We start from the raw sequence: 26496 nt of genomic DNA, 5'->3' as shown, positions 1-26496 counted from the left end.
CCCTTTGGTGCTTTGGTGAACCCGTTCTAATTTTTTATTCAATGTGTGACTTCTTCTTATATCTGTTTCGTTTATCTAAAAATGGTTTCCTCGTAAACACGATTTTGGTTTTTTTGAACAATTTTCAAAATCGATAAAAATGTCTAAAATTAGTTTTTTCGTATTAAAAATGCAGTGATCGATCTCCCATAAACTTGGCAGAAAATAAACTAATGGATATTTTATATGATGCTTTGGAGGCTGATCAAATGAATTTTAAAGGCTAAACTTAAATTTAAAAAATGGATGTATAAATTTTATTTCTATTTTCTTGGATAATCGAACTTTAGTTGAGCTGCTAGATATGTCAGGTATATTTCTTGATAATTGATTTGTTATTGAATGTTGAATAGTTTTTTTTCACTTGGTTGGATTTTATTAAATATTCTAAATTTATTCTATAAAGAAGTCATCACTTCTGTTTTCAATGCATTACATCGTAGGCGATATTAAAAAATGAAAAATAAAGGGCAAATCATGATATTATCCAGGAATTATGAACAGTTTTTTTCTGTTACACTACAAGTATTACAATATTTTTGTTAAAATAAGTTTGAAAAATTTCATTTTTAAAAATATTGCAAATAATAGCAATGAGTTCTAATATTTTAAAGATTGGTTTAAACAAATCTTGAGTTTAGATAAAAAGCAGCGGTTAATGAGTTTTAATTGAAAAAATATAAAAAAGGGCGTGCGTTATACACGAACAGTAGGAAAACAGGAATATATGAGATTTATTCTTCAAGATCACAACACAGTCAAAAGTGTCTCCAAATCAAATCCTTTTACCCAATCTCCCAATCAAAATTATTTGCTAGGATGCAGAGGTGACCTTGGTCCTAATGCACAATTTTCTTCTTTCATCCCTTTCTCTTTTTTCATACCTATCTATTGACTACTAGGACGTGGCCGGCGCCGTTATTGATGTTAAAAGAGAGAGCATCAGTTTTGGACATTGTGAATGTCTTGTCAATCCCAGACACCATTCTTTTGACCTCTGATCAAAATTGATGGCCTCGGTCAATCACGGAGTAGCAACCATTGGCGATGTGGAATTCATTCTACTGAGCCACGCCTGCGATTATGGAGTTCGAAATGCATTGATGTTATTTCAATATAATAAGCGATAACAATTGATTTAAAAAAATTAAGCATTTTCGGGTTCCATAGTTTAAGGTGGATGTGAGTAGTCAATCAAGCTAAGCTAAGCTATTATTCTCAGGATAGTGAAAAAAACAGGACTAGAAATGTGATGAAAATATGATTCCCAAGGGCATAAATTTTAACCCAAACAGTTTCACAGCGAATTCATGTTTTGCCGAAATATGCAGACATGAGGCAATAAGAAGCGATGTTATTATGTTTTAAACTCGGTGGATGTAAATAAGCGATTGGAAACTTGTGCCATGGAACTGCCGATCTCTAAATTTCGTGGGCAGTACCCACTTGTTCTCCATCGAATTGAAGAGTCGCAAAATCGACATCGTAGCACTTCAGCAGGTATGCTGGAAGGGCTCCACGGTACGAACGTACCCAGATGGTCGTGCCATCTACCAGAGCTGCGGCAACACACACGAGCTTGGAACAGCTTTTATAGTGATGACGAATGTGCCGGTTGAGAATCAAGGGCCGGTTCTTCAACATTAGCATCTTCAACGTGCACAGTCCTCACTTCGGAAGTACCGGTTATGACAAATACGAATTCTACGCGCTACTGGAGCGCTGCCCAAAACATGATATCAAGATTGTTATCGGTGATTTAGACGCTCAGGTCGGCCAGGAGGAGGAATTCAAATCGATAGGGGATTTGTTGCGCACCAGCTGACCAACGAAAACGGCCTCAGACTAATAGATTTCGCCGCCTCCAAACACTGCCTCCGCACAAGTACACCTGGAGATCATCGTTCCGAACGCAATCACAAAATCGACCACGTTTTGATTGACAGCCGGCACTTCTCGGACATCATCGACGTCAGATCCTGTCGAGGCGCCAACATTGAGTCAGACCACTATCCGGTGATTGTGAAGATGCGCCCAAAACTCTCCGTAGTAAACAACATATGGAACTGAATTGCACGACTGAAGTAACCTGAGGACGCGCAATCGCTCGAAGCAGCGCTGCCTGCAGAGGGTGAGCTTGACGAAGTCCCTTTTGAGGACTGGTGGGATACCATCAAGACAGCCATCAACAGTGTTGCGGAGAACGTCATCGGTCATGTGGAACAAACTCGCCGGAACGACTCGTTCCACGAGGACCCAGACAACCAGAAGTCGTATTTTCTTTTACAGATTACATCTTATAGAATGCTATTTATTCTCATTTTCGTATATCTGCACCTACAATGTGCGGTCCATGCATATTCTTTATCGTATTTAAAAGCATTGCATGATTTTATTACGACAAGAAGAGAGACTCGTATTTATGTACATATGAACTCGACCTTTGTGTACGACAATTCGCAAAGAATCAGTGAAACGACCGATAAACGGTGATCAGCCGTGACTGAGAGATTTTGTCGTGCTATGCATAAAATAATTCGAAATAAAAAACGTATATAACTACATTGATTCGTAATAATGTGCATGCAATCGTATACCTTTGCAAATTAATTCGCATGTCTGATTTTCGTAAAACGTATTTGCTGGCAGTCGTAAAAGAATACAAAAAAGTTCAATAAAGTCGTTTATGATAATGGGACATCGATGATTGGAATCGTATTAAAGGAGGCTTCAAAATGTTGGTCTATTTTTAGATCATCAATGACGTGTTCTACGATTTGAAATATTTAAGTTATAGAAATATACGATTTGCTTTTGGTTAAATGCCTTTCAAGCAAATCATCTTGAATTTATATATTCCAGATAGCGTCGAGGAACCATCATGAGCTGCAGATCGTATGGTCAGGGGATCAAGTCCAGGTACTAACAATAACTTCATGAACGTTAAAAAAAATCAGCAATCAGGCAAATAATAAATTTGTACGATATAAACTTGAATTCAACAGCAAAAAACGCATTTCTTTGAAATAATCTTATTTTTATTATTTTTGGGGATGAATAAACCAATTGGTTTAAAGTACAAAAAAAATAATAATCTTATTTTTATTCAACTGACGGAAAATGAGAGCCCGTCACTCAAGTCGCAAAAGACGACCAAATAAGTCGTCAAACTTTCCATATTGTTACGAAAAATGTCGTATATTACAACCTCAATCATCTATATGATGATGTAAATTGTCAAAGTATATTCCAAAAAGAATCAGGGTAGTCGTAAATGACGCATGACAAGTCGTGCAAATCGTAATTTAATACAATCCGAATCAATAATACCGTCAAACGGGGCATCATGCAAAAGCAGGGTTAAATGCAACATTTGTAAACCACAACACTCATTCAATTTTTATTTCAATATACTGTAAGAAAGTTATCATTGAATGATAACGAATTGATGATGACATAGTTTTTAACATCGTGAAAGAATTTTTTAAAGTTTTTGATTCTCATAACAAATTTAAAAAATCGAACAATAGATGCACAAATTTTTACATTTTTTGATGCCGTAAAAAACTTTACCTCGTATGACGGATTGGCTTAATCATATCACCTACAAACTTTATATTGCTTTCATTATCCAAAACCAACACTGTTGGTGTAGAAATATTTTTGAAACAATCACCAAATATTTTTATATAAATATTTTTATAATTCAGTTAGCTGACTGGGGCAAAATGCAACAAAATGCAAATCAGTACTAAATCTCATAAATCGCGTTTCCATATGCTGGGATATGATTTTTTTGCATGCTGCTTTTGTTAACATTAAAATTTCATCCATCCTAAGATTAATTTAGACGATTTAAGATAATAGAATATTTTGTAGTATTTTTTACCCCTAAATGTATGCAGCAGATCAACACGTTTTTCTTAAGAACATTTTTGACAGAAAAAATGTAAAATTTAATTCAAACATAACCAAAAATTACTGCAATTGGTGCTTTATGCGAAATGACATCACAAATGTGACAAAAACTTTAAATTTTCAAACGTTTTCATTTAATTTTTCATCAATTACAGAATTCGTTGCAACTTACCTCTTTTTCTTAGTATGGTGAAAATCGCATATTTTTGTAAATTTAAAAATAACTGGTAAAACCAATATTTTTTTTTGATTATGTCAGTTTGGTGTCCCATCAACCTTAAAATTTTTGATGTACAAGAGGTATGATTATCTGTAAGCATTGAGATTTTAGAAGCCATTGAAGTAGAAAAGTGTTGCATGTTGCCCCAGTTGACGGTATGTTTGCTAATGTACCTATATGGCCTCCAAAATGATACGTATATACTGGTTTTGCTACATTATATACGATATGTTTACACGTATATTTGCACGTATATTTGCGTTGCAAATTCGAAATACCCACCAAATGGTTGTCTGGGGAGTGTAGGAGGGTGATGTACGAAGAAAGCGCCGCGCGGGTGGCAGTAATGCAAAGAGGCACCCGTCGAAATGTGGAAAATCACCGCCAGCGGAAGAGGCAGCGAGTTCGAATTTTCCAGGAGAAAAAGAAAGCGCTGCCTGGAGGAGGAGGAGCTCAAGGAGCTGAAGCAGCTGCATCGTTCCCAAGAAACACGAAAGTTCTATCAGAAACTGAACGCATCCTGCAAAGGCTTCGTGCCGCAAGCTGAAATGTGCCGGGACGGTGGCATCCTGACGGACTACCGTGAGGGGATCGAAAGGTTGAAGCAGCACTTCGATGAACATCTGAACGGCGCACATGCAGGAGATCAAGACGGTGAGGGAAGGACATCGCGGGCGTAGCCAACGACGTAGAGGAGACACTCCCAATGATGAGTGAAGCTAAGAAAGTAATTGACCAGCTGAAAAGTCGGCTGGGAAGGATGGCATCGCAGCTGAACTCATCAAAATGGGCCCGGGCAAGTTGCCCGATTGCCTTCACCGGTTGATCGTCCGGATTTGGAACACAGGACACTGTCCTCAAAGCCGCCTACAAAGTGATGTCTCGAATGCTACTCTGCCGCCTACGCCACAAGCAAACAGATTCGTGGGAAGTCATCAGACCGGCTTCATGGAGAGACGGTCTACAATGGATCAGACATTACGGCAAATCCTCCGAAAAAGCCGTGAACACACCAAGTCCCTACGCAACATCAATTCATTGACTTCACATGATTTTCAACAGATCCAGTCAACTTATCTGCTTTGCCGATGACATTGACATAGTCGGCAGATCATATGCGGCGCACAGTGGGCCAGGAACCACACTTTTGCAGTAAAAATTGACTACAGGCCAGAGAGTTCGTTGCAGCTCATCGGTGTCTTCGACAAAGTTACTCGACTATATTTGCGCTATCTATTGATGGATTTGAATTAGTTCTATTTTTCTCCGTAAGGTGACGCCAAAATCTAACTCTTTACAGAAGCAAGATACAGGCATGGTTTCTTCTACAAAGTTGTTCATTATACCTTTTACATCAACTTTGTAGAACATTGTTAAGTCGCGGCGGTGGAGGAAATCTACTGCAATTTGAAACGCGAAGCAGGAAGGATTGGGTTGATGATTAATACGTCCAAGAAAAAGCCCATGCTGGTCTGCGGGTCCGAGACAGACCGAACCCCCTGGTCCATTAATCACAATCGACAGCGACGAGCTGGAGATAGTCGAAGATTCTCGGCTCCCTGGTGACCTCATTCAATGACACCAGCCGTGAGATCCGGCGGCGAACGATCAGCAGAAGTAGTGCCTACTATGGACTCCACAAGCAACTGCTATCGAGAAGACTTAACGTTTGTTCTCTACGGGCACGAGACATGGATATTGCTCGAGGAGGACCTACGTACACTCCGAGTATTCGAGCAAAGAGTGTAAAGACCCATCTTTGACGGCGTTCAGGAGAACGGAGTGTGGAGGCGAAGGATAAACCACGAGCTCGCGCGACTCTACGGCAAACCCAGTATCCAGAAGGTGGTGAAGGCTGGACGGATACGCTGGGCAGGACATGTTGCGAGAATGCCGAACAACTGTCCTGTAAACCAGATGTTCTCTACGAATCCGGTTGGAACAGAACGAGCAGGGGCGCAACGAGCGAGGTGGTTAGACCAAGTGTAGCATGATCTGGCAAATGTGGGATGTCCGAGAAATTGAAGAACGGTTGCCATGGACCGAGTGAGTTTTAGGAATTATGTTCGTCAAGTTTTGTGGTGAGATAGAATATTGCGAATAGAAAAAAATAAGGATGTAAATTAATTTTAATCACCCATTGTAGTGTTTATCGTATCATCTCCTAACAAAATTTCATTTTTAATGTATGCCTGTTACAGAAATATACCTATGTTACGTACATGAAAAGAAGAAGAATCATATTTCAAATTTCATTCCACATTCCATCAACTCGAAGGCTTCACGCTCATTTCATTTCTGGTAGTAAATGCAATTGTACCGAATGTATTTGCTCTCATCCATTCCCAGAATTGTCCGTCCACGGTAGGCAAAATGCTGCCTGAAGATGATACTCGCCCATAAAAAGCCGGTTTTATCAAAAGTCGTCGTCGTCGTCAGTCGAGCTGTTCCAACAACACTCTGGTCCCCAATTTTCCACCCACCATCTTCAGGTCACTCGAAACGAAAACAAAAATACAATAAAATAAAACGAAAAGGATTCCGCCATCCCTTGTTCCCAAAAATAAAAGTAAAAAAAGAAACGAGAGCAAATGTTTCCACAAAAGAACGGAGATCGTACTTTTGATTGTGTTATGGTTGTTATACCTATACAGTAACAGCAGCAGCATTTGGTTATGTTGGTTAAGCATATCAAAAACATAAAACCTGCTGCTACTCAAGAAGGGTGGAGTGGGGTGGTTTGTCGTGGCGCTTTTTGTTGTTGATGAGTATTTTTTTTTTTGCTGCTTCTTGTCTCTTATTCTGTCTCATTTGGGGAGTAGCTCAAACAAAATGAATGCTAATTTGGTACAGGTCCACTTACTTTTTTATGCGGCTTTTATCCGAAAACCATCCGGAGGACAGAGGCACAAGTTTGGTTCTATCATTCCGTGTGCTGGCGCAAATGGAAATTCTCTGTCGGTAGTTAGGCAAAAGAAGTTTATGATAAATTCACCGGTTGAACCTTTTTCGTTTATTTCGGCAGCCCATAAACATTGCAGATCGTCCGAAGTAGCGCGATGAAGCTTTTTGCGCTATGAAACTTCGCCGATAAATGTGACGTCTTGTTTAAAATCTTCGAAACCATTTGAACTTTGGTCTGGAACAATATTGTATCCACGAGAATGCCTTATTTACGTTGTTCATCTTTGAGTTTTAATAGTTTTGTTCTTGAGATATCGAATTGTTTAAATTTTCTAAGAAAAATCTAGTCGTTTCAATCTACTATTCCTTAAGACGATTGTTCCCCAGTTTTTTTTTCATTCGTCTAACGAGAAGAAATGGTACCCCTTCAGGCCATTTCGTTTACTACTTACACCTAATTTTTAAGAATGAAAGCCATTCTCAGAATGCACCGGAAGGCTTTTATGAAATTGAATTTCAACAACCATGTGCAAGTTAGGATGCAGTTTGAAGATGTTACGACTACGTTAGGATGTTTCAAACGTTTGAAATTATCCTTCCTTATTGTTTTTTTGCAGCGCAACTTCTTCGTGAAAAACATTTTTCAACTCAAATAACATTTCCATGAAAAGTTGATCTCACTAAAGTGAAAGGCATTCAAAATGGAACACATTAAAGCTAACGGTTTCTTCCGTGAACGGGAAACGTGCACTCTATGAAAGGGATGCTCACAATAAAAGTTGTGCTCTAGGAAATACAATAAATTCCATTGGAAAAGGAAGAAAAAGAAAACAAGGGCGCAAAGTTAGCCGCCGGTTATCTTCTAGTTACCACATTGAGAATTTTCTGGAAGCTTGGCGAGATGTGTGCAATAAGGGTTCTAAAGCTGCTAGATGGTGGCTCCAGAGAGTGAGAAAGAGTATTGAAAGTTATTTGAGGGAAAATTTCAACCATGTTTTATGAGTCGTTGTTTGCGTCGAACCAATTGTACTGAACTATTATGGACCCATGTGTGTTTCTAGCTTTTTGTCCTAGACTTGGAAATTGTCCCTTTTTTTAAATATCTAATATTTACCTAAAAATACATCAAAAACTACACCAAAACTATAAATTTACTGTGGAAAAAGTTGAACTGTCAATAATTCATACTGCTGCTTCTAAACACTTCGATTTCATCAGAAAGAGTGTTTGTTTGCGAGCCTTCGAAAAAAAAAGATATTTCAAGATTTTGAAATAACATTTGAAATTTTCAAAAACAAACCAAGTTTTACCCTATTTGAAACTCAACATGAAGGTTTTTAAAAGTAGAAAAGTTTCGAGATATTATAACATTAGACTTAGTTATTGATGATTATGTGGAAAAAAATCGGGTTGATCAAAGCTACCCCGCTGATCAATGTTACTCCGTTTTACGGTACCAAAAATTACTTTTTAAGATGAATCTATACTCAATGTGACCTAGGCAAAGGTTTTTATTATAGCGTTTCAAAAATCTGTTTTTAATTGTTTTCTTTGAACACTCAAGAACTAGGGTGAGTGCTCCTACTTTGGACCTAGAGCCTACTTTAGTCCTAAAATGCCGAAAATTGTAAATAATTTATTTTGCTGGCATAAAATAAAGATATATCAATGCATAAAATGAGCCCTTATTCTTCCTGAATCCTACCATACCATTTTTTGCCATTAAAAGTCTTTCTGATAAATTTTTCAACGATTTTAAAAATGTACTTTCTCATCAGTGGTAAACCAGATAGCTCAATTAGTGGGGCGCGTATTAAGAAATTGGAGTTTTTAAGGAAAAAACACGTTTTTTTACCATCCAAGCCAAAGTTTGCAGGAAAATTACTTTCAATGTGAAGAATATCAACCATTCTACCTATTTTTCCGAAAATAAATGAAAATCAATGGAAAACTCGGAATATTTGGAAAGGGTCTAACTATAGGAAACTTTCGACTTTGGTGTTCCATGTTTAGACCTGACATCACCAATACTTTGTATCAATACCAACAAATCAACAAAGGTGCGAATGTACAATTGGGGCCTTATTCAGAACCAATATTGAATATTTTTTACATTTTTGTCAGCTTGAAAAAAACTACAAGTAAGCAAACACAAACAAGTTTCAGCTATTGTTCTGGTGATAGAGCTGACGGGGAATAAACAAGTTTGTGATATTCATAACAGAAATTTTTGTTTTTTTTTTCCAATGTTAAAAAGCTGTTATACTTTTGTATGATAATAATTGATTGAAGATTATATTTTTAATGAATTTGTTTATTTTTTTTTCGAAAAATCATACTTTTTATAGGAATTTTTGTTGTAGGTCCAATGAAAGGAACCGATCCAGTACCAAAATAGGAACAGTAGGTTCAAAGTTGGAAATGTTGATCACCCATATCTTTGCAAATCTCTCAATAACGGCAAAACCTAAGTTGAAAATTTTCATTGAAACTTGCAGATAAGATCATGACTTATAAATGAATTTCTCGAAAGATATAAATTTCCCATCCATTTATGAGAAAAACATGATTATTTAAAAGCCATCGCTTAAAGGGTCCAAAGTAGGGCAACTAACCCTATTTGTTTTTTTTGGTCCGCAAGTCAATCTCATTTCTGAAATTTGTCCCGCCTATTGAAAATGTTGGCCACCCATGTCCTAAAATATTCTGTTCAAAAAGAATCTATAAAATAATGTTCACATCACTAGGTGCTTCTATGCAATTTAGTTGATGAAGAAATAGAGCGAGAGAAATTAAAACTGTACTGTAATTCGAAATTGATTGAGTTTCAATCATTCAATCATTCAATCAGGTGCAGATTCTTCATAAAAGTTTTGGGAAAAAAGCGTGAAGGATAAATTCAGTGATGATGCATTCAATGAACAAGGAAAATCAAAGCAGTGTGATTCTAGTAGTGAATTAACGTTATTTTCGTGATGGTGATCGTGACGGTGGGTAGTGATAGTTTTTGGTTAATTTCTACTTGTGTCAATCAAAATGACCGATATCATATTTACCTCCATCGACATTTACACAAACCAGACCCGGGCAGCAGTTTTCATTGGAGTAGCAGGGTTTTCCGTAGCAGACGTCCTCCTCGACTCGCTGGTTTTGCTGATCTTCGTCCAGGATTTCATTCTGTAAAAAGGAAAATAGTTTTGTTATTTTATGTTGATGCTTTGAAAAAAAAAATCGGGTTTTAACGTATTTAAGCAATACTAAATTCAATTAAAATCAAAAAGGTATTTCAAACATTGAATTTTCTTTCAAACAAAAGTTACGTCAGATTTCACTAGAACCGCGTTCTGCAGTCAAGGTGCAACATTATTCACAATCCTGAGAAACAATTTGATATGAGATGCAGTTCCAAAGAACCAATAAATTTTAACTAAAAGCAACATCGCGACCATGATCATGGATTTTTTTCACTTTGTTTGCTTTTCCTAAGATGGTTGTTCCAATATTGAATGCAAAAAGATGCGAAATGCTCGTGAGTTTTTTTGGAGCACCGCAAAAGTTTTCAAAGCAAGAATCAAGCATCATTTTCCTCAGCTGTTGCATACTGCTCCGTCGAAAGGGGTCATTATTTTTCCATCAATTTTGCGTGATGCATGAAAATGCGACTTGACATTCAACAATCACGCACCAGCTAATTTACTTTGGTGAAATTTTCACCTACATTGTATTGAGAGATATGAATTTCGTGCTGGGTTGCTACATGCGATGTTAAGGGATTGCAATTAACACATCAGCCTTTATAATTTTAGGTGCAAATAGTTTGTTTAATTTATTATTAACGTAGCATAGCTGACATGAAAGGATTTGTATATCATGCTTCCGCAATGGCTAACGGTTTATAAAATTGCAATTAGTTCCGATGAAACTTAACCTTTAACATGTGGATTTTTCAGAGGAAGAATACTAAACAAGTTTGTATTGCAGCTAAAATACTGCATATTAGTAAGCAAGATATGAGGATAGAATCAAATTGTAGAAGTGACCCAGTGAGCAAAAGTACAATCTTAAAAAAATCCACTGAAAAGTACAAATATTATCGAAAGATGTTGCGAATGGCGGTTTTATAAATTTGGCTTTAGAACGCGTATAAAAAATAAAACATATGCATGGAGACCAGAGCCGTAGGAAGAATCGTCTCATAGCGGGGGTTTTAGTGACTGATTTTCTTTTCTTTGATATTTTTGCTCAAATAAAGCATGATTCAAAGTAATAAAAAAATATATTTTTTGTATTATTTGATTAAACATTTGTAGTTTGTCTGTCTGTTCCCTATAGACTCGAAAACCACTGAGCCGATTTGCGTGAAACTTGGCAGGTGGAAGCTTCTGAAGCCGGGGAGGGTTCCTATAATAGTTTGAGATCCCTCCCTCTAACTGAAAGGAGGAAGGGTCTCTCAAAGAAAAGACATATGTTTGCATAACTCAAGAACTGATCAAACAAATCAAACCAAATTTGGGATAGGATGGTACTTGGGTACGAGGAATGTTTATATGAATATTTTGTACCTATCTTTTCTTCCTGTCAGGAGATAAAAAGAAAGAGGGGTTACCTGCTACCTTACATTTTTTTACATATTTTTTTACGAGAACTAATCAAGCTAATGGAACCAAATTTGGCTTGGTAGGGTATTGGAATACAAGGAATGTTCCTATGCTTATTTCAGACCCCTCTCTTTTTCCAGAGGGGACACAGGAAGGGAAGGGGAGGGGGGCTAATGTACCCGTACTTGGCCCCCTAAGGCATGGTTGACTATATTTCCCATGATTGTAGTCTTCCTGTAATATGTACCTTCAAAAGTCCTTCGACAAATATGATTGCTTACTAGACTGAAATGCAGTGAAAATATCCCGAGCAGACTTTGATGCCCAAATTGATAACAAACTAAGACCACAATGAGGTTTCAACAGCAAATTGATAGCATCTTTTGCTTTTAAATTTTGTATGAGAGCAAAATTAGGTATAATTAAGGTTTCATACACTTTTACTTGATAGCAAGTGGAGACCACATTTAGGTATCAAAAGCAAACTGCAAAATTTGGTATTTTATTAGAATACTATTCTTCTCCATGTTTATGTATCAATACAATAACCGGCAACTTAAATTTAAAAATTATGGTAAGAACCGAAGGTTTCTTAATATTGAAAAATAAAAATAAAAAGAAAATTTGGTATTTAATTTACTAGAAGAAACAAGAAACGTATAAAATATGGTTTGTCATTTAAGTATTATTGATTTTAATAATAAAATGACACCATCACGATAGCATAATTTAGTGTACTCAATCGATTTCTTACAAAACAATCACTGGGAACCTGAACTGATTTTTAACAAAACATAAATTGTAAATCACTCATGAAATTTTAAAAAATTAAAAAGTTGAACCTGACTTTAAATATCTTGTTTCTATGAATATATGTTCTGTTAAAAAGATTCATACTTTTATGAATACAATGCTAAGTTAAAATACCAAGTTCAATTTATTTAACTTTACTTACATATTGAGTTCCTCCAAAATTGAATTTATAGCATAGCATAGCATAGCATAGCATAGCATAGGGTGACTACACACATCTTGCATTGGCTGATACACGAGGTACAACTGATAATCAAGAGCAACGCAAGATGCCAAAATGAGTATCTGGATTCAATATTCATTCCAAGTGCTGCTCTTGAAGATCAGTGTGATACCATGATGCACACCGTGACAAGTCAATGTAATCATAGAAGGGATTATCTGAAACAGCAAAAATAACTCTTTAGGTGCAGAGAACTCATACGACCCATAAAGCTGTTTCAGAAAGGAATAGAAAGGATGTTTTAGTGGGAAATCCTACATGGCAAATAGGATTGACAAAATATGTTTAAATATAATCAAAATTAAATTAAACAATCTCACCAAAGTCCGATGAGGGAAGGAGGCAGCGTGGGTTGATTTCTATTTGATGTTCATGTTGCACTAATGATGATAATCCCTGCACCTTCCAGTCACTGTTGTTTGATAATCCAGCAGGTGCTTATGGATGATTTTTCGGGATTTGAGTGCTTCTTTTCTTCTGCTGATTTTTTTTAACACAATCGTCACTGCTATCCTTACACAGATTTCGAAAAAGAAGCTTCTAAACAGATAAAAATCACAATATATTTACGAAAACAAATGAGAAAATTTTCAGTTCCTCCAAAATTGAATTTATAGTATCAAAGTATTTTTTTTTGCATATTCGAAAACATCGTTTTAAATGATACAGCGTAAAAAATCGTCTTAAAAAAGAATCCAATGTATTTTGATTTGAGATTGCTGGATTATTCAAAATACTTAATCATATAAACTAACAATAGCTATGTATACTTATTTATTTTTCTCGTGGATTTTCATCCTATTGGATGATTCATTACATAATCAATTGCTATTTCAGTCAGATTCAAGAGTTATTCAGCGGTAGGCCAGAATCGTTAGTACCGTGATCTTCCCGGGAAGTTCAACCGTTCCATTTGTTTGCTCGAAGGCAGCAGCAAACCTAGATGAGGGAAAAACAGTCATAAATAAAGAAAAATATTTCGCACCTACCAAAACAACCAGAAAGCTTGAAGTATGAAATCGGTTTTGTCTGCATGTCTCAGGTCCAGTTCTTCTTCGAATTAACCAAAAAAGTCATGAACAGAGTGTAGAAAATGAGGTTAAGGGTAAGAAATAACATTAGGTCCTCGATAAGAGGAATTACATATATTTAGTTCAATATGATTTTTAATAAATTCTATTATTGGGCCTTATTCTGCGAGGCGAATGAAGTGACTCGGAGTCCCATTAGTCGTAGTCACGTGACTACAGTCGGGGTATTCCGAGAGGCGACTCACTCCAGGTGACTAGTTCATTACTCCGGAGGCGAATAGTTCATTTTGACGTTCCAGAGGCGGTGAACCAGTTTCATCTGGTTCACCCTGCGAACTGTCAAACATATAAGGACATTCAAAGAAGGTAGTGTGATATTCAATTTCTTGGATGACGTCACATTCACATACTTTTATTCAACTAAACCAATACGGAATTTGAATTATCTTTGCGATTTGCATTCATTAACTTGTGAAATTTCAGATTTAGATTCAAAATTCATAACCCATAAAATTTCTAAATTCTGTATAAATTTTTTGAATTGAGTTTTCAATACTTGAGTCAGAATCCATTCTTTCATTCGGAATCTTAATTTAGAACAAAATACCTAAGAAATTTCAGAAATTGAATTTCAGAATCTCAAATCTCTCTCTCAGATCTAAAATTTCATTTTATTTTGAAGGTCATTGGCTGAATTAAAATAATTGCGATTAAAGTTTATGTTAATTTAAAATGAAGAACCTGATAAAAAAAAACATATTTCAGATTAAACGTTAAAATGTCAGCTTAGGATTCAGATATGCATATAGAATCATAATTCAGATTCACTTATTTTAGATTACATTAAAGGCACACAAATCCAGAGGGGAATTATAAGTCATTAAAGCTGTTTTTAAACGCGTTTCAAAGTTTTCGTTTTATTCTTTTTTGTATACTTTTCGGAATTGAATTGTAATGCAAATCAGTATATCCATCTACAGCGATATTTCAAACATGTAGTCTTTTATGTTAGAAAAACAACTCACCCCTTCATTCTATCTAAATATTTTATACATTGAATAAATCACATTATATATCAGAAATAATGAATGGTAAATCCTTAAGTAGTGCGATATTTTAGTTATAGTTATAATATGGCATATTGCTTAAATAAAAAAAGAATTTAACTTTTTCGTTAGATTAACATTCTTGTTTATATTTGTAAATTTTTGATCGACAAAACTATAAAAACGCATTTCTTTGAGAAAAAGAATTGATTTTATCGATTGTGATAAACTAGATTTATGTATTAAAAAATTTAAATTCTTTTGAACCGTTAAAATCAATTGAAAACCCAAAACTCATAAGGTTTTAAATCTCAAAAGGTTGAAAATTGTATAAGTTATTAATTTGAACTTAAACAATGGTGCTTTTTCTTTTGAAATATATTTGAGAATCAGGTAGCAGTACACTTACTAAAATTAATATGGGATGAATGAAAAATGATAAATCTGACGTGCAGCTGACTAAAATTGATCAGTCGCTACTAGAAGATTAGATTCTAAATTTCATTCCATTCAAAAATGAATGCGGTACAAATATGTTGCTTGAATAAGTTCGGTTTCTTTTTTTATTACTTTGAAAAGTAATGAATTCGATTAAAAATAATTGAACATATAAATAAGCACATAGCTGATTTTTTTTAATGTTGGAAGATTTTCAAACTACTAATACGTATGCAAAAACAAAAATATCGAACCTGGAAATCAAGTTATTTTCTTGGATTGATAATTCGTAAAAGTTCATCCGAAATGACTTTTGTCCAACAAACGTACAAACTCAGGTGATGCAAATCACATCGATTCCATGCTATAATTAGCACCACAGTTTTGAAATTTTAAGTGTAAATGCATTTTTACTTGTTTGCTGAGAATTTTATTTTTTGTTTCCATCTAGCTCAAGCACTCTATTCAACAAAAAAAGATATTTTTCTGTCTTTTTTGGTTTCAATAATTTTAATCGTTGATATATGCTTCACCTTTTTTTTATTTTTTATTGGTTGGTGCCGTTGTATTCATTTGAAAGCTGTTGGTATTCATTTGCAAGACGTCAGTTACCAAAAATAAAATTTTGAGGCTACAAAGAAATTAATTTCTGCTGAAACTTGTGCTGCTTAATTTCCTTGAAATGATGCTCCTACCAAGTAAAAAACCGGCACACCAGAAGCAAACCTTAGCATCGAATCCTTGGAATCGGATGCAAGCGGAAAAAATTAAGCTTTTCGAGGTGAGTGAAACCACTTGATGATTTTTTTTTGTACTGAAATACTGGACGATTTAAAGTGATCAGAACATTTTTTTTTATATATTTACAGTCTAAATTGCCGAATCTTAATCCATTGAACCGAAGTATGATTCCTGAACCGTGGTCATCGCCCTGGACAGTAGGCGGCGTATTTCAAGTGAATATTTTAGAACAGAAATGGCCAAGGGATATAGAGCATGTGACCAATGAAAACTAAAATAGTTTCGAAATTTTTTTTTGTGATTCGATTGTTTTCCCTTATTTTTTCGAAAGATTTATTATTGATAGTTATAAAGTTTAAAAAAATTAATCAAATATGTCATCACATTCAACTGGTAAGAACTAAAATAATAAAAATGAAAAAAAATTAAATATATAATTTAATTATTTTCTTGGAATTAAGTTCAGATATAAAATTTTAATTTCGGATTCGAATTTATAATCCGTGTTTAATTTTTTATTCTATAATGAAGGATTCAGGTTTTCAAAATACTTTTAAGTAAGCCGAGAATTTTCTTCAATTAATGTTTTTTTACAATATAAATTTAGATTCTAGATCAACAATGAAGTCTTACTCCGGGACCGAATTAAAAAAAAAAACCAATATTGAATTCGAATTAACTATTATCCGTAAGCTTTTTAAAAAGGTAATTCAAAAGTACGAGAAAAATGTAAGGTATAAGCTTTGATTATAATTTAACCTAATTTCGAAGAAGATAAACCTTTCTTGTATTTTTTAAACATTTTTCCTCAAAAAAAGATTTATTTCAAAGTTAAGTTGAGTAGTTGTTGTTTATTTTGTCGTATTTAAAAATTCTAGTTTTCCAAGTCACCTACGAAATAGGTAACGACTTCAAAAGTCACTTGCCACCGACTTGAGTCACGCCATTCGCCTCTGAGAATACGGTGACAGTAAAAAAAAGTTCATTCAAGTCACCTAAAGTTCATTCAAGTCACGGCATTCGCCTGCTAGAATACGGTGACTCTGAAAAACTAAGTCACTTCACGTCACTCGCCTCGCAGAATAAGCCCCATTATTTCTCACCCTTAACATCATTCCCTACACCTATGTTATTTCCCCTTTCGTCACGCCCTGATAGTCCATCGTTCTAATTTTCTCAAATTTACGAATATTTCTCCGTTTATTTCATTTCAATGGATTAATTTAAGGGCCTTCTGAATTATTCTACCGATAGAGGGAAAAAGCAATGCCATCTGTCGCATTTTCAAACAAACTGATTGCTGCTAACAGATGGCAGCACAATAAAAAGTCAGATTTTTGGGTTGGTCGTATTGGAACTATGTATATAGTTAACAAAATATAAGAATCTCAAAATGAAAATTTTAGTCATTATGGTCATAAAGGGCTAGTAAATTAAATTATAAGCACTAAGATTCTTTTATTCCAAATTAATCATTTATAACATAAACACATAAGATGAGCAATCTTTTTTTTACCTTACATCACCTCGTGGTAAAACGGCATATTATTTGTTTTTCGAGTACGAACGAATGAAGAATGCATTTGCAAAATCGATAAAAAGCGAGCGATCATATGAGGAAATCCTCAAGATACAAATAAAATAAAAAAAAAACAAGATTGAGTAAAACTTTCAATATCAAAACTTACCGAAAAATGCACTATTTTTGATATTCAACGAACAATAATCGAATAATTAGCATAAGTTTTTGAAGAAATAGTGCTTGATGTTTTAATAGGAATTTCTAAAATGTTCGGAAATCTTAAATACGTTTTTTTCGATTAGAGCCAACTGCTGAATTCGCCCATATGAAATATTAAGCAGGTCGTTTTCTTTGACATGAGGTTTGACAGCTCTGAACGCTGATGGCGACACCTCTCTGTAAAATAGCTTCACCCATCGATCCATTGTTGACATTTACGATGACACTGCAGCACAGCGGGAAAAATTACCTTGAGCAAATCAAAGCCACACTATTTTCATAAAATAAAATTTTGGGTTTTTTTTGTTTTTTTTTTCATTTTATTTTTAAGATTTTTTTTTAAATATGTAGGTATTTATTTGGTGTTTCAATAAAACATTAGACTGCGAACAATTGGATTGTTAGAAGTTCAAAGTTTCATATCATGATAAAATATGATTTTGACTTTTCTTTGAGTGTACATCCCCACTGTGCTTCAGTGCCATCGAGAATGTAAACAAATTAAGTGCGAAGTAAACGGAAGCTGAAAAATATCCGCAAAATCGAAGAGCAATTCCGGCAATCTGAGGACGTTGAAGAAGCGGTTATGATCCACCTGGTGGCTTTGGAGCCGTAGCCGAAAAAGATCGTACAGGTAAGTACCGATTCCATACTTCATCCATTTCTGGTTTGCTTTCGTTAATGCGGAAAATTGTTACTGTTTTTCTTAACCAGGTTGCTAATGCTTCCGAATAAACCAGCGGAACCAGAATAGTCTCAGACTTCCCGAAAAGCCACACGGTTCTGGCGACTGGCGGCTACAGTCAAAACAACTCCCCGCTCAGTGGTCGCTGAATTCCGGAAGATAATGTGTAGAATTTGGCCCTGTTTTACGCACCTGAAGATCCAGGTGCCAAGCATTTTATCTGGTAAGTTACCAATTTATTATAAATATGTGTATTATTACGGAAATGTTTCCGTTCTTATCCAAGCTGTACTTTTCTAATACTTGGCACAATCCGGGCATTTAAAATCGACCAAAAAACTAACAATTTTGCATAAAATCAAGTTAAAAACTCATTAAACGTAGTTTTATGGTTTCACTTAACAAAGCACATCAGCGGCTAAACTTTAGTAACATGAGGCTTTATCTGAGTAACATGAAAAAATCTGGACAGGGCTGGTCATTATACCAATTTTGCTTTGAATAGCTTAGCCCGGCAAAATCCGTGCATTTGCTTGAACGCTAAAAAGGATGCAATGCATTCGTTTTTTATTATTTTTGTACCTACTTCTGGTGCAAAACTCAGTTTTTTTAAAATCATTTTTTTCAAATTCTTTTTGATCGAAGCTCGAATTCGAAAAATATATAAAAAAACATGCACCATGACAACTCTTAAATGCGTTTTCTCTAAACTATCAATCATCATTATCTATTCAGTTAAATGCTTAAATCATATTTTACTTTATTTTTTTCTAAAATCAACTCTTACGATTGTTTCGTAGCAGGTTTGCTTATAAATGTTCGATTAAAACATAGTTTCGAGGAATGGTTTGGGTGAGATAGATTATACTAGAGAACAACATTTGATATATTTATTCTAATGTATGTACATTCATTGCCTACACAAAGGCGGTTTTTTATTTGAACAAATTCTGTTCTGTAAATGCAGAAAATGTTTTTTTCTTCGATTTTAAGCCAAATGGGTTTATTTATCTCAACCTGCAGAAAATGTATCGATATAAAAGTATTATGTATAACACATTTACCAAATTCAAATAAAAATTAGATAATTTTCTAATAATTTTAAAACTTGTTATGGTATCTCTGCAAAATCGCTCCATATTTTATACATTCAGTAAATACTGTAGAATCGAAATAAATACAGCTTGAAACTTAAAGCTTTAAACTACGTCTTACCTATTCTACTATACTGTAATCCTCGAATTATAAACGAATATCTTTCATCTCTGTTTAGTCATAAAATCGGGATGATTATGAAACAAAAATTGTTATGAAACAAAAAACTCTTTAGTGCATCACTTTTTTTTTAATCTCGCGTGAGCTTTCATTTCGTCGTATGAAACATCTAAAGTATTCAAAGAAAAGTGCTGCGAAAGTTATCGAAACTCCATTTATCATTACAAGGTATGCATTCCAAAATAAAATAATTGTTAATGTTTGTCTTGTGAGACGGTAGTTAAAATTTCAGATTCGTAATACGGAGATCGAATACGCATCTCGGAGAGTATGGATTGTATAGTGAAAATCGCCTTTACTTATGCAAATGAACGTGTTGGCAAATTCATATTTCAATACGATGTTTAAAAACATCGCATTTGCTAAATGAACATTGCCTTCACGTAGAACTGCATAAGTAAAGGCGAATTTCTCTATCCATACCCTCAGATTTCCGTATAAACTTCGATCACCGCATTACAAATCTAGAATTTTAATTACCATCTAACACTTTTATTGTGCTGAATTATGAATTCAAATTTTAATTTTTATCACGAAATGTGGATCTGAATTCAACAGTTACAAACTAGTCAATCATTAAGATCAGAAATAAGTAATCCTTTATTAACGGGCCAACATGATGTTTAAATTATTTTTCTGGCACGCATGCTCATAAATAATTTCTAATCACTTATAACATTGTTTTTAACCTTTTTTTCGTTCTATCAGCATCCCTTCATCTAAGTTGGTGAACATTTGCATTAATTTTATTGAAGAAAATTATGAAAAAACTTGCGTATTTCTTCCGACATTATCTATTCACTTTGCGTTTTGTTTTTATGTTCACTTTCTCACATGGCGGCTGCAGATTTTTTTGCTTCGAAAAATTATTTGGCATTTGTTTACAACGTATATTAGCGAAAAGAGCCTACGTGTAAACAGTTTATTGACAACTAAAAGTAGGAAACTTCTATATACGCTATCTGATACAGGTTGGAAAGTTATCTTTCATTTGATTTTAATTCTTTTAGGAGCAATTGAATTGCTGACATTCAGGCGTTTCTGACAACGGTATCTCCCAATATGGAATTATGGAATATGGAAAAAGAATTTAAAACAGTTCCGATAACAAGCATTGCTGTGGTCGTCAAGGTGAGTATAATTTTTTTTCGTTAAGCAAGTCTTTTTTTTATAGCAAGCCTTAATTAGATATGCTTAAATATCAAAATTTTATTCTAGTACTTGGAAAAGTTGTCCCTTACCGGAAAGCAATGTTTTTATCTCCTCAGATAAAAACGTATTCCCTGTACTGTTACATATCAGTTTTAATTTATCAGATTCATCTTAAGAGCAACTTTCTTTCTATATTACTTCTTCTTATTTTGTATAAACATTCAAGATTCATTTTCGTTTAGGATTCAACATTTACCATCGAGATTAGTAGTATTCTTCAAAACTTGTATTATAGTGCCAGATAATTAAGTCACGCATGCCTCTCGCTTTTCAAAATAAGCGAAAATTCAAGAATCCAATATGGAAGTCGAACTAAAACCTCAGATTTTATATCTGATTTCAAATTTAGAACTCAAAATCAATATTAGACAAATATCATACATCGAGTAGCTTGTTGAACTTGGTCTAAAACTAATAGCATCAGTAATGTTTAAAACTATTAAAAATGCACATTCCAAACGCGTGTGTTGGTCAACCAGGTTTTACATATTATAAAATGTTTATTCCTACTTGTATTGAGCAGATTTGTTGCTTTTAACAAATTATGTTCATGGATTGCAACATTGATATATTAGTTTAACTTCAGGCGTTTTATTTAACGCAAGGAAAATTTTGTTTCGAATCTTTGCTTTCCTCTTCTAATCAACGCGCTCGCTGTACAAGGCATGCATACATTTTAAAACAAGTTTTGCTATCACGCTTCGAGAGTTTATTTTCCTTTCATTTCGATTGATTTAAGGAAGTACACTGCAAAAATGAAAGCATAATGTTCATATGCGGACAGCATAGAAATGCCAAATTTCGCTTCTAATGACACTATCGATGTATCTTGTTTTGCTGTCGTTTTCACATAGTTTTGAAAGCAAAATGATGTCAGATTTTGCTGTTATTGAAAAACTGGCGATGCCTTATATTGCCATCATTGTGCTCTTCAAGCTCTCAGAAAACGAGGTGTAGTTAAGGTCTCAGTTTTAGCAAAATTAGGTATCACTTTGCTAACCAAGTATGAAAATTTTTGCTCTCATTTTTGCTGTGTACCACCTTATGTCAAGCAAAATGAGAGCAAATTCGGCTCTCAGGGCGTGATAGCAAAATTTGCTATAATTTTGCCATAAAAGTCTGCTCGGGATGTCCTTGCTTTAAAGCTGTGGATAATTTGAGATAAATCTGATCAAACTATTGATTGAAATGCTCCTTATTGTAGCCCCCGTTCCGAATTGTGTGTGAGTTCCTTAAATTGGCCGTCTCTAGAAGAAATTTGCCTCACTAATACAACCACAGCCCCCATGAATTCGTTGATAATATTCTGGAAGGAAGGACAACAATGTTCTGTACTGTTTTCAAAAAGTCGGAAGTACGAAATGTCTATCAATTTTTAGAATTGATATTTGCGAGCAGAATTATAATCTTACGTAAAAAAGTTTCACTTGTTTATTTCAGTTTTTGGTGTGTTTAAAATTTCTCTTATCAGAATACCAATTTTAAATAAATAGGTTCCAAAATATTGCATTGGTTAACATACAGGGTGACAAAAAAGATCGGTCACACTTTTTTGGGGTCGCCTGTAGCCTACACGTTGCATCTCTCTGGTGCCATCTATATGTCAAATGAAAGGGCTAACTTTGCTGCCCAAAATGCAGAGTTTCGTTTATGTGCAGTTTATTTACATTGAGTTGTGAGCCATGGCAGAGTTAAGAGCAGCTGTTATAGCTGAATATGTGAGAGGGTAGAAACCCGGACACATATTCAAACACCTAAAACCGCTCGGAATCAACCGGAAATTCGTGTACCGGACCATAAATCGGTACCTAGAGACCGGAGGCACCGAGGACAAGGCACGATCTGGACGACCAAGGTCTGTGAGAACTCCAAGGCTGAAAAAGATTATACGAGACCGGATTCGCCGGAATACCGCCCAATCTGCACGGAAGCTGGCCAGGAACGTAAAAATAAACTGAGAATCAATCTGCCTACTTCTGCGCAAGGATTTAAAACTTACACCGTACAAAGAACAGGTGGTTCATGGGGTTACCAAAGCTACAAAGACAAGAGGTACCAACGGTCACGGGAGTTGCTCGGTTGGCGCGCAGATGACGATATTATACTTTCGGACTAGAAGCTTTTCGTTTTGGAGCAAACAGTCAATCACCAAAATGATCGAGTTTGAAGTGTGAGCCTCCAGTAAGCTCCTGCGGACAAGCTGAAAGTTTCCCGGTTCCAAAATAAGACGTCAGTGATGGTTTGGGGAACCATTTGCAAGAGAGGTAAACTGCCTCTTATTTTTATCGATAAAGGGGTCAAAATCAACGCAGCGTACTACCTGGACACGGTTTTGAAGAAAAATGTTCCTCCTCAAGCTGAACTATTGTTTGAAGACGATTACTACTGTTTTCAGGATGATGGTGCCCATCCCACACCGCAAAGGTTGTTCAGGCGTGGTGTGAGGAAAACTTGACCGATTTCATCTCGAAGAATGAATGGCCTTCGTCGTCTCCGGATCTGAACCTACCGGATTATTTCATGTGGGCATACATGATGTCGAAGCTGAACGACTATAAAATAACAAACTTGGAGCAATTCAAGCGAGTTATCACGAAAATCTTGGATGAGATGCCGATGGAGCACGTGCGCGCCGCTTGCGACGACTTTCCGAGACGTCTGAAGCTGGTTCGATCAGAGAAAGGTGGTGTAATTCCGAGATATCGTCTGTGAAGTATATTTATGAGTAACTGAATAAAGCTATGAAAGCCAGATTCAGATTTTCTTCTTATTCTTTGAAATATTGAGATTGAGGAGGAGAGACATTTTAAAAACCATTATGACCGAGGCAAGAAGCGAGCTAAAGGTAAAACTCAGGTAAGCGAACGATTTTTTGAATCATACATATTTAAAATGTCGCCCTTAGGAATTTTCTAGCAATCGTTTGCGTACACCCGAATAGCAGAACAAGACAAACTTTCGCTCACTCCAGCCAGCCTGATAGAAATAGGTTGCATCTCACTCGTTCGTTCGGAAACTATAGCCAATGGAAGCGAACAGCAAATTCAAAAGCTGGGTGAATTTCAAGCTGCATCCCATTCGCACTCATGCAAAATCATCACTGAAAACTCGGCAGCGCTTCTTTCGCATACCTATTCCTTTCCTACGGAAAACAAACGTCGTCACTTTTGCTGATGCACACTGCACAGTGATCCTTAATATAAAACAAATTTGGTCAAAATATTATTTTTGATTTCACATGAAATTGAAAACATTAAAATTCAAGCTCTTAATAACGTAGTTTTTCAACATTGTAATGTCATTATTTTAACTTTGTAACCATTCCTTTCAAAGCGACACATATGCAGCAAACGTTCATCTCCAGCACAAATAAATTAAATCAAAACGCGTTGAACCTTATTTCAAATAGGTTTTTTTTAACCTTCCAAAGTCGTTCGGGTCAATATGACCCGAAGCGCACATTCAAATCATCATAACACTTCGAGAAAAAATCGCAAAAATTTGATTTTAAAAACCTCCCTGGGGAATCACGAAATACACAATCTGTAGTACCAGGCAACTTCCTGTGACCACCGGAAGTGCTCCCTCAAAAAAATCCGTAATTAGGCTGTTCGGGTCTATATGACCCGAGAGTTTGCGTAAGTTCCCCTGGCCGCAAATATTGACCGATTTCGATGAATTTTAATTCATTGTATAGATAATTTATTCTTGTTTCTCAATATTGAAATATAAAGTCGAAATATTTTACGAAATCACCAGTAGTTGATTCCGAATGAAAAAAGTCCCGAAAAAGAGCTCTTTTTAGAATGCCTATAACTTGAGACAGGTTCCAAATATTGCGCTAATTTTATAATATTTGGAATTGTCAAGAATAAATCTATCCATGGATGTATAAATTTTTGGTGGTCCAAAGGAAGTTTTGGCCGCTATTCCGGAACTTCCGGTAGAAAAAATTCTTACTTCAAAAAAGTCACCCAATTTTGGCTTTGCATTGCTGTATCTCGGTTACCAATGGGTCTATTCTCTAAATTCAAATTTTAGTTTTTTTTCGTTAACTTTATTATTATTTTCGTAGAACATAGTTGGTTCCTCAAAAATCTCAGTTGTTCAGTATATGGTAATGAAACTCACATCTTTTTTGTCATTTTTCAAACTCCCCCTCGTGTCGGTGGGTTTACGCGATTTTGTTAGCGTGATTTCTCTAAAATTTGAACTCAAATTGGTCACTTTTTATATACCTAGAGATTCATTAGAATCTCCTCTTTCGATTGACATACATTATGTGTGGTGTTTTGAAAATTTGTAGCAACGTTTTTCGAATTTACTGAAAGCTGCCAGATTTCAACCAGTTTGGTTCACGTTTTCAGCAGGTTGGTGTACAAATCTCGCACCCCTCACGTATATAGCTGCGGGAGAAACAAATCCTGTAGCTCTCTTTTTGTCGCTCACCAAATCTACCACCCAACCCAGCAGCTGGAGGAACTGCCGTCTCGCCGCGTGGTTTGTTGATTGATTGTGCTGATGCTGATAACGAAATGAATGCTTTATTGTTGTAGGAATTGCTTGAATCTTTTTTGATTTAATATTTTAATGGATGGGAAACATTTCTAAAGTTCACGTCCATGATTTCAGATTTCAGATTTCAGATTCAGATTTCAGATTCAGATTTCAGATTCAGATTTTAGATTCAGATTTCAGATTCAGATTTCAGATTCAAATTTCAGATTCAGATTTCGAATTCAGATTCAGATTCAATTTCAAATTTCAGATTCTTATTTCAGATTCCGATTCAAATTCCGATTTCTAATTAAAGTTTCTGATTAAAATTTCAGAATATTTGTTACTTGAGTCATAGATTTTGTGTCTCCTGCAGTAGACACTGCTTGAAATAAAAGAAAAGAATCATGATAACATTCAAAACAAATGTATCACTGAAGAATTCTAATGATAAAATATCTAAAAAGTTTCAAAAAGCTTATTTCAATTTGGAAAAATAATCATTCTCTATTTTAAAATCAAAACATTTACTACGCAAAAAGGCATCAGCATCAGCACAATCAATCAACAAACCACGCGGCGAGACGGCAGTTCCTCCAGCTGCTGGGTTGGGTGGTAGATTTGGTGAGCGACAAAAAGAGAGCTACAGGATTTGTTTCTCCCGCAGCTACGTGAGGGGTGCGAGATTTGTACACCAACCTGTTGAAAACGTGAACCAAACTGGTTGAAATCTGGCAGCTTTCAGTAAATTCGAAAAACGTTGCTACAAATTTTCAAAACACCACACATAATGTATGTCAATCGAAAGAGGAGATTCTAATGAATCTCTAGGTATATAAAAAGTGACCAATTTGAGTTCAAATTTTAGAGAAATCAAGCTAACAAAATCGCGTAAACCCACCGACACGAGGGGGAGTTTGAAAAATGACAAAAAAGATGTGAGTTTCATTACCATATACTGAACAACTGAGATTTTTGAGGAACCAACTATGTTCTACGAAAATAATAATAAAGTTAACGAAAAAAAACTAAAATTTGAATTTAGAGAATAGACCCATTGGTAACCGAGATACAGCAATGCAAAGCCAAAATTGGGTGACTTTTTTGAAGTAAGA

At 35.3% G+C, this 26496-nt stretch overlaps 1 protein-coding gene across 2 annotated transcripts in view; it reads right to left on the bottom strand.

Moving 5' to 3' along the window:
- LOC129746956 (prohormone-3-like) overlaps positions 1-26496 on the bottom strand; it is a 169585-nt gene that overhangs the window by 42839 nt on the left and 100250 nt on the right. For both annotated transcript variants that reach the window (XM_055740929.1, XM_055740930.1), the window contains exon 3: positions 10138-10258. In XM_055740929.1, coding sequence (XP_055596904.1) covers positions 10138-10258 — 121 coding nt within the window. The remainder of the gene's footprint in view (positions 1-10137; positions 10259-26496) is intronic.

The sequence above is a fragment of the Uranotaenia lowii genome, chromosome 2 (genome assembly GCF_029784155.1).
Source record: "Uranotaenia lowii strain MFRU-FL chromosome 2, ASM2978415v1, whole genome shotgun sequence".
NCBI classification, from domain to species: domain Eukaryota; kingdom Metazoa; phylum Arthropoda; class Insecta; order Diptera; family Culicidae; genus Uranotaenia; species Uranotaenia lowii.
Note: the sequence above shows the minus strand (reverse complement) of the source record. Positions and strands in the feature narration are given on the sequence as shown.